Raw genomic sequence first — 12,472 nt, 5'->3', positions numbered from 1 at the left:
GATGGCTGTATTTTTGGAGTAAATTGGCCTCATAAATCTCCTCATTGAAAACAAACAAAAAGAAAAGAAGAAAGAACATCTGCTACATTAGAAAAAAAAAAAAAAAAGCAGAGTTAAAAGCAGTCTAAGCTCCTCTTTGGCTTTGTTCCCAGTTTTCTCCAAGGAAAAAACTAGAGTGAGTATGTAAAAAAACAAAAACAAAAAAAAACCAAGCTTTGACGCATGCTCCATCAGCAGCATGACTTCATCCACACACTGCAGCATCCGGAGAACTGACGTCATGAAATCATCCTCTACTGTGAGTTTTAAAACACCCAGAGACCACGAGTGGATCAGATTACTGACGGGATGAAGGGCGCTTTCTAAAAACACTCCGAAACACTGTTTACATCCAACAATGTGTCCATTAAAGGAGCGGTGGGCAGATAAATGCTGATCCTTTACATACTTCCTGGTTATGCATTAAAATACAATCATTTGAACCACATTACTCATATTCTGGAGAATTTTTTTTTTTTTTTAAACCAGATGATGATCCATCACTAGATTGCGTTGCTCCAGTGTATTTTGTTAAATGCAGTGTCACAAACATTGCGGTTCGAATGAGCGGTTTGTACTTTGGCGGCAGCGTGTCAATGTCTCGGATCTCTCGGGACACGGTCATGGTGTAGCCGTCGATGACGTAGAAGTGCTCCTTCCCGAACAGCAGCAGACCCTCGCTGGTGTCCAGCCCCTGCACCCGGGCGCAGCGGTACATGTGCTGGATCTGGATCGGAGGACAGTGGCGAGAAAACAGGTCAGTGTGAGAAACATTAAGAAAAAGGCAGGATTGTGGTGTGAAGTCACTTGATGACACAAAATCCTGACGGAAATGAATAAATCAAGAGGGGAAAACAAATGATCTGTACTTTCTTCAGTGACTGCTGGAGCTGCCTGATAATTTGCAGTGTGCATGTTATTTTTGGCTTAAATCATATTGTGTAGCTATTTTCTCTCGCTCTGGTTTTTCTGGCGATGCTGTTGTCATACAGTGACATCTAGTGGTCCCAGATAGTAGAGAAAATTATTTTTGGTAAATCTAAATTGTTTATGTATGCCAATAAGTCATGAAAATGTTTCTGCGTTTACATGGAAAATACTCCTGTATTGTTTTAAGAGTATCAACAGTCAGTTAATTAAAAATAGACCAATTATATCATTTTAGTAATCTCTTAATCTCTGTGTCCTCTCTTCCCGACCTTCTCCCCCTCCTCCAGGAGGCGCAGCAGCGACGTGTTGTCGGTCCTCTGCTCCTCCTCGGGACCGCCGGACTCCAGCAGCTGCTCCTGCAGCTGCTCCTGGCTGTCCTCGTCCGCACCGTCCGCCGTGGAGCGAGACCTCTTGAGAGGAGCCTTGACCAGGCCTGCAGAGCAGCAGCGACAGGTTAGGGGGAGGCTGAGCTTTCTCTGGCCTCTCTCTCTCTCTCTCTCTCTCTCTCTCGTCCAAGTCTGCACCTTTGACTCTGGCGATGGTGTCCTCTCCGTGCTCCGGCTCGTGCTGGGTGGTCTCGCCTTCCGTGCTGTGCTCCACAGAGTGCTGGTACATGCCGGGGTTCCCCGACAGGAGGCGCATGTAGTACTCCTTACTGTCGTAGCTGATGGCTCGTCTGTAGCGCTGAGGCTTCTGCGGGAGGAGAGAGGAGGAAGGAAGGTGAGACCCATTCTGGATATCTGGTAATATATCATGTGTAATAAAGATAAAACTCTATAACTGAGTTTCATTGCACTCCTATCCAACATCTTTTGCAACATGCAGCCAAAGAGAGAAATCCTTCAGGGAGGTAAAACACGTAGGCCCGTTTATTCGAAAAAAAATTTTGGTTGCCGGGAGCAACTGAAACCGCAACTTTTTGAAAATGGCGCCCGAGGTGGAACTGTTCAAAAACTCACTCTCCAACTCTGTGTAAATGGGGAAAACACAACTTCTAGAAAACACTCGAACTCTGTCGCCATGGAAACAGGAAAAACACAACAAATGGGCCACAATTGTAACTTTTCAGAAGAGAAGACGGAAAAACTTTTACACTTGAAACAGTGTCGTGTAAACAGGGTCTCAACCACTTTAGCTTAAAAAAAAATAAAATAAAAATATTAGTATGAAAATAAGCAAGTTGAGCAAGTTGAAAAATCCATAGCTTCTCTATAAACAGCAAGTTAGATGGAGGTGGGTCAGGAGCTGGTATGAAGCACGGGTCAACTCACAGAACAACTCAAACATCAGGAGTTCTGATATTATCACCAAGTAATGGAGAGAAAAAAAATACCCCTGATTGAAAACAACTGCCCCCAGAGATTAATAAAAAACTGCCACCTGGGTCTAAACACTATGACGGGATAAATGTTATCAAGTTTCATGTGAATATAAACTGCAACAAAAACACATTAATAATCTTTATTTTGAACGTGAGAGTTTTGCACACGGATCTTTTACACCTCAATATAAACTGAATCATGTTAAACTTGTCAAAAGATGCTGGATTCAGTTTGATTCAATAGTTTTACCCCGTTTGTTGTAGATTGTATCAAATCAAACTGAAAATAGTGGCACTTATATTGCGGAGAATACGGTACCAGCGATTGGGAGGGTTGAGAGTTGTCTTCCAGAAAGTTTCTAGAACTGGACAGAACTTTAGGTAATCTCTGTATATCATTCCGGTTCAGGTCAACTGGTCTGTTATTGACATGCAAACACAGCAAACAAAACCAGGCAGGACCAGGAGGTCGAGGGGGGGGGGGGGTACCTGGGCACAGTAAGCCAGAGCTGAGGGTACTAAAGGCACCAGAGGGGGGCGGCAGGGCTGCAGGAGGCAAAGACAGAGTGGATAAACATCTTCCCACCTCATGATTTAATGCCGCTGCATGAAACAAACCTAAAATCGAAGCTAAACAAGTTCAGGTTTTTTGTTGTTTTTTTTTTAACGATATTTCCAGGATGGAGCAGCGCTGTGAACAAAAGAGTCCTTTCACTTCAGATTAGAAACGTTGAGCAGGTCCACCTGAGTCCTGTTGCTCCACGCCACAGGCAGACAGCTTTAGAAAGGACTTTACGTATTATTACGTAAAGTGAAAATGGTTTCTAAAAGATTAAGAGATTAACCAAATAAAGAAAACTCAAGTCTTTAAGTGGGCATTTGATGAAAAACTTAAAAAAAAAAAAGACAGAAAACTGACAAACTAAGAGTGAACGGCTTGTAATGATAATGAAGCCAAAATCCCCCGTGGCGTCTCCACGAGCATCGCCTCGTGAGGTACGGCGGCCCAGAGGAAATTTGGACTGAATGATACAGTGTCTAAACATGTGAAAACGTATAGACAGACATAAATGAGGGGCTGATTATTAAAGTCACACATTTATTGCCGTTGCAACTGGACAGGACTGTTTTGATGACAGCAGCCTCACTGGGCCTCTCCTCCCACCTGTGCAGGGTTGGTGCTGCTCTCCATCTCGGGGATGTACGGGTAGTGGATGTAGAACATGTCGTTGCGAACCATCTTCTTCCTCATGCGGCACGGCCCCTCCGTCATCTCCAGCATGAACTTGTCCAGGTGGGAGCCGATGGGCGGCCCCCAGAGGCCGCGCTCCCGCAGCAGCTCGTACTCGATGGAGGACCACTCCTCCGTCACGTACTTCAGGGCGTTCTGCTGTCGCTGCGGGAGGAGGCAAAGCAAACATCGGAGGCTCAGCGCTGATGATCATTTTAATCATCACAACAGCGAGGGGTGTGAAACCCATATTAGTCATTGTTACAACACCCTTGATCCAGCAAAGGAATTCTTTTTTAAAGTCAGTGAATCAGACAATTCTGAATAATCAAAGAGACTAAAACAGTAAAACGTTTTTTTTTTTTTCTCCTTGGTAAAATCTGCTCTAAAACCAATTGCAGCTAACCTCTTGGTGCTCCTTGTACTGCATGGCCACCAGGTCTCGGACCACCGCGATGTGTGTGAACATCCACTGGAAGGTTTCCTGCAGGGGACAGACAGCATGCAGTGAACCACAGGACAGACAGAATGCAGTGAACCACAGGACAGAGCTATTAAATGTGAACTGTCGTTCCTCCCGACCTGTGCAGACAGGCTGTTCTTGTTCAGGCTGTTCTCCTTCTTGTTCCGACGGACCCCCGTCAGCTTGGACAGGCCGAAGCCGCTGCTGACCCGAGACAGCTTGGACTGCGTGGCGGGAGCCACGGCTTCTCCCCGACTGATGCACTTCTTCTCATGGACTGAAGGCAAGACGCCGAGAGAGGAGAGATTTATTATTCATCCTGTTAGACACTTTCTTTACTTCGACACTTATCTGACATGGAGATTTTACTTCCTGTTGAAAACAAAGGTTTTGTGACATTTCAACATCTTTCAGCTTGGTTTTTATTCTCCATATTTATTCTTGACTTTTAGTTACTACTGTAAATTAGACCTAAAAACATCAGCTTTAAAAAAAAGAAACCACAGCAATCCGTCCAAACCGAGCAGCACTTCTCACCCAGGTGGTTCTGCCAGCTCTTCAGGGCGGGCTCCTCCAGGGCGGGCCGGGCCGTCACGATGTCCACGTGTCCTCTGTCGTTACAGGGCAGGGACACCTTGAAGATGTCCTCCAGCATCTGACGCTTGCTGTGCATCAGCTCCGTCCACACCCGGTTCACGGCCTTCAGCAGCAGCTGCCTCCCTGCAGGGAAACAAACGTCGAAACTGAAATACTGTTGTCGAGCGGTGTGATCTGGTGAGGAGCCAGTGGGGCGACGCTACAACCTGCAATGTTGACACTGAAATGTCCCAAATCTAAATCCCGCTCAGTCTGTTGTGAAGGCTCAATTTGAATGATAATGACACGGGCACCTTCCCTCATACGGTCATAACTCACAATGATGCTGGTGTCTAATTACACACACTTTTTAAAAAAAAGCTGATTTCAGCTGTCTGTTCAGAGGAAGTCATGTTGGCTTGACACCAACTTCTTAAAGGATGTAAAGGTGTCAAATAAGCCTCATCTTGTTGAAGCTTATGTTTGCTTATCTCAGCTGGACACAGATTTGTTTTTTATAACCTGGCAATTTGATGATCATTTAAAAGCATTCAAGGATTCCGATTGAGGGATTCTGGAATGTTAACAAATGAAAACAAAGGTGGGCTTCAACAGAGCAGGACTACACAGACAAAGAAGCTTCAATAACTTGGTATGTTAGATATATAAGATTCTGATTAGTTGTTGTAAACAGAGGAAGAAAAAAAACTCTCACCCTCGCTGACATCGTGACTGTGTGTGGCGTCGGCTTCGTTCTCCGTGGGCATCATGACATGCCAGGTGGTCATCCTGGCCTCCGCCTCCAGGCCGAAGCCCTCCACGCTGCTGCGGAAACACACACACACACACACACACACACACACACACACACACACACACACACACACACACACACACACACACACACACACACACACACACACACACACACACACACACACACACACACACACACACACACACACACACACACACACACCAGCTCAGCTCCATGTGGACACACGGGGACGGATCGTTAACACGGATATCCGAAGAGGACGAGTCTCCTTTTGTGTGGCGTGAAAACATATTCTGTGTCCGCACAGCCACCGTACATCGTCACATGATCCCAAACCCACAGACATGTGAGCAGACTGGGAAAACAGTTTCCCAAAAAATACAGGACACTGAGTAGAATGTGCAGGTCTGATGTGCAAAAACTATCTGGGCAACATCAAACTCCTCAGACACTTTGTGATGGAAATCAGCGCATGAGATCCAGATATTTGAAAACCATTGTCTGTGAGACACAGCTTCTCATTGCATCGGCAAGTTAAGAGTTGAAAATATAAAAGGGCAGCTATCTTGTTATGAGCAGATTATTGGAGATACTTGTGAAGGAACCAATAACACTGAACTGTTTTGTCAAAACAAAGAGTAATTTTCAAAATGAGATTTATGTTTTGGATTAAAAAAAAAAAAAAAAAAACTAAAATGGGGGGATGCTAAAATGACTACAAATTGTATAAGGTGCAAAAGGACTAAAACAAAAATAAAAGTGATGAAATGGTTGAAATTGCTCAGATGTTCTTCCTTCCTGTGGCTGTAAGATTATATCTCCTCCATCTACATAGTGTTTGCTGTGTTTTGGTGAATTTTCATCCTTTCTGTGCTTATAATAGTCATATATACATATTCATTACTAGTTATTTAATTTTTATCCTGTCTTATTTGATATTCATCTTCCATTCTATATATTCTGTAAGGAGCTGTAATTAAAGGGCTTTCCTTTTAGGATTAATAAAGTACTTTCTATTCTCGTCTATTGCTGGAGAAGAAGGATGAAACTGCTAAAATCCGGTACAAAAACCGATGAAAATGTTAAACATCTTAAATTGTAATTCAAACTTCATAAATGCTTTTCACAACATGTTTTGTGGGTCCAGGAGAATTTCATTTGGTGGAAAACCACAATAACAGCTCCTCTGCTACTAAACATTTACAGACTCCCGCTTCAATCTTTTCACTGATGCGTTATACAATATCTGTAAAAAAACAAAAAAAACAATACTTAATTCGCCCTACAGAAAGCGCTCCTCTCTCACAGATTTTATCCCGGTCTTACCTCCCGCTGTGTAGGCAGATGAAGCAGTGAGCCAGGCAGGCCACGAAGTCCTGGTCGTGGTTCCCGGGCCCGAGCACCAGGTTGCGGTTGACGGTGAGGACCCGCAGCGCGTCCAGCAGGGCCACCTGCTGAGCCACCGTCTTGTGGGGCCGGCAGAGCTGGTAGAGCACGGTGCGGTTCAGGCAGTGGTAGATGGTGTCGAGGGAGAGGCCCTGCGAGCGCCGCTTGGACTGGAGGAGGGAACAAATGCGAGCGGGAGGTGAGGAAGGCGAGCTTTACGGGGCGAAGGCGGGGGGGGGGGGGGAGGGGGAGGGGAAAGCCTCTGTGGAAATACCTCCGCAGAAAGAAGATTTGTTTGAGCTGAACCGGGTTAAGTCGTCAAGTAGCTGTGAATGTGGCTTTTGTTACTGTTGTTATTCGAAAAGCGAAATATTCGACCCGGCGATTTGTCCATTTCAGAGCGTTTTCAGGCGAACGCGATCACTTTCTCCAGGTTACCTGTCCAATGAGCTGCACGATGAAGTCCACCACCAGCTTGGAGTCCTTGTTGAACATGCCCTGCCACAGCTTGTCCACCACCCGCTGGGTGAAGTAGAACACGTTGTTGACCAGGATCTGGTAACTGCCCCCGCTGCTGAGGGGCAGCGAGGCGTCCTCGCCTGGAGGAAGACAACACGAAAAGAGTGAACTTTTCCATTTGCACACTCCAACGTCATGTTGTGCATCTTTTCGCCATACATCTTTGATTTGTTTGTGCTAAACACAGTCTAAGTCACGGTAGAAATCACCAAAAAGTCTTGAATTTTGATCTTCTTTGAAGCTTTTTCTCAGATGATTATTAGAAAATATGTGAATAAAATGACAATAATCAGGCTGTCAATCTCAAATGAAAAATAATCCAATTTAAAGTTCTTAAAAAAACAAAAGAAACAAGCAACAATTGCTCAAAAACAACAGCTTTCAATAGAAAAAAAGCTGCAATCGTGAAATAAAAATAAACTGTTACTACAAATATTTCTCTAATTTGTTCTGATTCTAATAAATTCAGTACATTATAAACAATTAGTTATTATTACCCAGAAAAATGAGTTGAATACGAAAAAATTGGTAACACAAGATACCAGATCTTTTATCAAAAACGTAAGTCTATAAGGTGATTTTAAATGATTCTAGTTAAATATAATGAGACGATGGTGTTGAAGAAGATGAAGATGTGTGTGTGAAGTCGTAGTTCTGACCGAGCAGGACGTCGGCAGCCAGCAGGTGCTCCATGACGCCGTCCAGGATGTTGGACTGGAACTCTTTCTGCTGAGTTCTGGTGGATCGTTCAGGAGAAGCCTGAGAAAAAAAATGTAAAATACAAGAACACAGAAAAGTTAGCCAGGCGTAAAGCTCACAAACATAATTTCATGCAACATCTGCAACTTTAAAGAGTCACTGATGAGCTGGTTTGAGTTCCTCAGGGTCATTTAAGCTTCAAATCAACAGCGACACACAATATGAATGTGTAATTATTCGCCCTCTTAGCACGAGCTCCTTTCAGCTTTCCAGACAAACATTACAAATCATTTAATTAGTGACTGGTGATTGACTGAAGCAATTTGAAGTCTAAACCGATGTTTTGGATGACGTGAGATGTATCGGGTTCATGGCGGCAGGCGGGGGTCCTGACCTCCAGCAGCATGTCGATGATGGGCGTCTGCTTGCTGGCCGGAGTCATGCACAGGTTGTCCATGATCAGGACCCTCATGAAGTCGAAGACGTACTTCTTGGCCGGGTGGTTGGTCAGGGACGTCTTGGAGCCCACGTTGCAGTACTCCGACTGGCTGCGGTTCATTCCCGAATCTCCGGCGAAGGCCTTGAACTCCTCAATGGGAGAACCGGCTTCATCGTCCAGGTCACTCACCTGGTGGGAGGAGGAGGTGGGGGGGGGTTTAGTCCAACACGGTGACACATGGTCATTTGAGGTTTTTCACGTGACGTCAGAGGTCTAGCGGTACTACTGAGCCTGCCATGTTGGACGTCCCCTGATTGTAAACAACACACTGAACACGGTCACATTTTAGGTATAATATGATCAGACATCAGAGATGAGAGATGAGAGATGAGCATCTTTTATGTAGCTGTCGGCTGCAGTAACAGGCAGGAAACCTGTCCAGACCTCGCATTTCATCGTTTCTCTGCTGATGGATTGCAGCAGTGAGGAGGGAAGGCTGTGAAACAACCCAAATGCTCCAGACTCTGCAGAGCCCACTTCGTATCAGGTTGGCAGTTACTTTCTTTGCGGACAGTGTTTATGGCTCAACTACAGAAGTCAGTCTCTCCTGTTCCAGCCTCCGGACCTCCAGGGCCAATTCATTCATCGCTCCTGCTAACTGTTGTTTCATGATTAGTGTCCAAAACAGCGGCACAATCAATATATGATGTCACTTTGTCACGTGGGCGAAAAACCTCAATAGTACTGTATCTTTAGAAAATAGGTTTTATCAAAGGTAAAAGAGCCTGTAGGCCAGACGGAGGCTCAAAATGGTTAATAAGCGCCGGTTTCTAGTGCCCAATAATAGACAATTACAATAAAACCGCTGAAGCTCAATAGGACTGCCGTGATGGTCGTCTCTCATGAGAAACCTTCTCATTGTAACTGGCATTAGAGTAACAGAGACACCTACCATCTCGGAGTAGGGCCTGATGTTGAAGGGGAAGACCGAGGCTGCCAGCGCACACAGGAACTCGGGGCTGTGCCACATGGGCCCCAGGTCGGGCACGTTGTGGTAAAGGTACCTGAAGAACTGCATGAGGGTGACGGGGTACTCTCTGAGCCAGGAGCCCTCCTCCTCCGACTGCCACGGCTGCAAGGAAGCCAACATGAGAACACGTCAAACCAAATAATATACTTAATGCAATTAGAAGATATGGTGATTGAGAGTTATTGCAGTGAAATAAGCCGGCAGAAAATGGCCCATCAAAGTGCAAGCGTATTATTTTCACAGAAATAGACAGGGAGACGGTAATTTTCCAGTTTCTTTCTCTAACATACCTTTTTAATGGTCATTTATCATTTTCATACTGGTCGTTCATGTTGGTCCTCGGTTTATCATCCGTCATAAATAAAGCCCAGTCTCGTTCAAATCTTTCCTTCCTGAAGTTGGCGTTCAAATCAATGCACTTCAAACTGCACTCAGCCTGTCCCGAGTGCAGCGTCGCACTTGTAATTTGACACCTGGCACTAATGCTGCTTGTAACGCGAAACCTTCCACTCTGCATCATCTTTGTGCGAGTGCGTTCGGCCCTCACCAGGTTGAGCATGCTGCGCAGCATGGCCAGCAGCAGGAAGGCGGCCTCGGTGCACACGCTGTGGATGGAGCCCACCACCGTGCCGCTGGAGGCCGGCATCCCGAAGATGAAGGTCCAGATGGAGTCCAGGTCGAACTGAAGAGAGCAGACACACACAGTGGGTAATAAGATTTTCTCGGCAGCTTGCGGGGGTTTTTTTTTTCACCCCCCGCAGACATTTTATGGTGGAAAAAGAAGGAGGAAAAGAAGGTTGGGTATACTAACATGTACCTGCAGGCTGTCCGGCAGCTCGATGACGGGCTGCTGCAGGAACAGAGCCATGAGCAGGAAGTACAGCTCGGGCACGTTGGTGTGTTTGGGCAGCAGCGTCTGCATGACGGGGAACCCCGGGAAGTGGCAGGCGTCCCGGTTGATCTCGCGCAGCGTCGAGCGCCCGCCGGCACTGCGGCCCACGTTGAAACCTAAAAGGCAGCGGCGATGAGAGTGACGATCCTCACAGACGGGATCAAACGCAAAAACACCCTGAACACGGACTGTGGCTGCAGGCTGAGAGAAGCAGGATTACAGAGGAGGGTCCAACTGTGCCATCTAAAGCAGGGGCGTCAAACTCATTTTAAATCGGGGGGCAACATACATCTCAATTTCATCTTTAGTGGGCCGAACTTCAATAAACGTTTACATTTAAACTCGTGGTGCAGAGCATATATGATGAAAATGTCTTTATTTTTTGGAAAATGATTCATAATTACAACCAAATATAACTAAAATCTCAACACAAAGCCAATTCTAATGGCACTTTCTGATATAAAATACTGTATAATGTCCCAAAAATTCTATTGCTGTTGTATTACGTGTCTTATTACAAACTCACCCTGACAGCATGGCGGTGAGGCTAATGCCAGTTTCATATCTTTTATGGCAACATCATCGATATGTCAGCTTGTGTTGTGTTAAAACAAAACTGTGTTCAAAGGTCAATGGTTTGGGAAATGTTTTTTCAATTTGCTGGAGTTTTTTTTCTTACAGTCCTGTTTTGGCCCACGGGCCTTATGCTTGACACCCCTGATCTAAAAGGTTGAATGTATGTATCACGCTGGGAATAATACAACAAATCTGAAGGAAACTAAGGGTCTCCAACTCAAAAGATTACCTAAAAAAAAATGCTAAAATCTTAAGAAAGTACAGCAATTACTGTTCAAAATGATAATAATTGTTGGCACTGAACTATAAAAATACAAAATTGAGATACTGGCTTTAAAAAAGGTAAAGCTAAAATGAAAACCGTTTGATGAAAACAAGTAACGAAAGATATAAATGAATTAGAAAAAGCCTTATGGATGACATTGATAGCAGGAGGTTTAAAGAAACAAAACAAAAAAGTAAAACAGAAGTATTTTTTCCCCAAAAACGACAGCGGGAGAAAAATATATAAGATTTGATTAACATTGATGAATGTGCTTTAAGTGAATATTTTCTGTGATTGGCAAAACTTTTTTGACAGAAAATCTGAGACACCTGAGAGATTTTAGCTTCAGGAGATTAAAACCTTAAAAATTGACTGGGACGTTTCAGAGTCTGAAAAGTTTAAATTGACGGCAAGTCAAAAACATCCAGCAAGTCAGTAGATCATAAAAATGTCTGAAAAATGTTCACAAAATCAAAAAAAAAAAACTAAATCGAAAAGAGAAACAAAGGTAAACTAAACATTTTATTGTGAATCAATACATTTGTCGGGAATCGGTTCTAATGGTGTTGAGCTATAAAAAAAACAAAGTAAAAAAGAAAACAATGTTTTTTGGGGGGGTTAAAAACTTTCCAGCAGGTCAAAGAAAGTAAAATAATGTCTTGCTTTGGTTGTTTCAAACTCTCTAATAAGCCAGGCTACTATTCAGGAACAGTGATTCTCAACAGGAAAACTAACGAATTAGAAGTGTGTCATCAGAATTATTTCTAATAAAAGTCCTTGTTGTGGGATCATCCTACATAAAATCAGCAGATTTCACTAATAAAATGCATTTTAACATGGATTTTAGTGCTAATATTTCATTTAAAAATATCTAGAAAACCTGAATTTAAAGTTTAAAGTATTATTAATCCTCTTAAATTGCAACAAAGGCAGATTTTGTTTATATATTTTTTTTTTTTTTTAAACCTGCGATCTACGATGGCCTGATCTGCTCCATAATACTCTCCGTTTTACGTTAACATTTTACATTTAACATCTTGTTATATTTTTAGCCTTTTCACATTTTGAATTATAATACAGTCATTAGACTGTGGCCCCAGTTTTTATGGACATGTAGACTTTATACATTCTATGTATAAAGTTCATTTTAGCACAAAAGCCGCTAAATAAACCAAAAAATTGCATTTTAGGATCATTTATCTATGTATTTAAACATTTACCAGCCCCAATACAATGAGTGATTGCTTAATTTTTAGTATTAAATTTCAGTGTGAAGATGTGGAGATCCAAATTATGAACAGATGTAATTTTTTGATAACATTAATAAG

At 43.6% G+C, this 12,472-nt stretch overlaps 1 protein-coding gene across 9 annotated transcripts in view; it reads right to left on the bottom strand.

Annotated features, from left to right (window-relative positions):
• wdfy3 (WD repeat and FYVE domain containing 3) overlaps positions 1-12,472 on the bottom strand; it is an 85,853-nt gene that overhangs the window by 13,041 nt on the left and 60,340 nt on the right. For 3 of the 9 annotated variants that reach the window (XM_080499423.1, XM_080499424.1, XM_080499430.1), the window contains 16 exons: positions 10,223-10,419; positions 9,959-10,093; positions 9,334-9,513; positions 8,337-8,570; positions 7,903-8,002; positions 7,163-7,323; positions 6,665-6,894; positions 5,276-5,385; positions 4,522-4,704; positions 4,104-4,261; positions 3,928-4,005; positions 3,456-3,686; positions 2,780-2,836; positions 1,494-1,662; positions 1,239-1,402; positions 618-766 (listed from right to left, as the gene is read on the bottom strand). In XM_080499423.1, coding sequence (XP_080355549.1) covers positions 618-766; positions 1,239-1,402; positions 1,494-1,662; positions 2,780-2,836; positions 3,456-3,686; positions 3,928-4,005; positions 4,104-4,261; positions 4,522-4,704; positions 5,276-5,385; positions 6,665-6,894; positions 7,163-7,323; positions 7,903-8,002; positions 8,337-8,570; positions 9,334-9,513; positions 9,959-10,093; positions 10,223-10,419 — 2,536 coding nt within the window. The remainder of the gene's footprint in view (positions 1-617; positions 767-1,238; positions 1,403-1,493; positions 1,663-2,779; positions 2,837-3,455; positions 3,687-3,927; positions 4,006-4,103; positions 4,262-4,521; positions 4,705-5,275; positions 5,386-6,664; positions 6,895-7,162; positions 7,324-7,902; positions 8,003-8,336; positions 8,571-9,333; positions 9,514-9,958; positions 10,094-10,222; positions 10,420-12,472) is intronic. The other 6 variants (XM_080499427.1, XM_080499431.1, XM_080499425.1 and 3 more) reach the window with 5 other exon arrangements.

Source organism: Blennius ocellaris (genome assembly GCF_963422515.1).
Source record: "Blennius ocellaris genome assembly, chromosome: 7".
Lineage (NCBI taxonomy): Eukaryota > Metazoa > Chordata > Actinopteri > Blenniiformes > Blenniidae > Blennius > Blennius ocellaris.
This window is presented reverse-complemented; position numbering and strand designations above follow the sequence as displayed.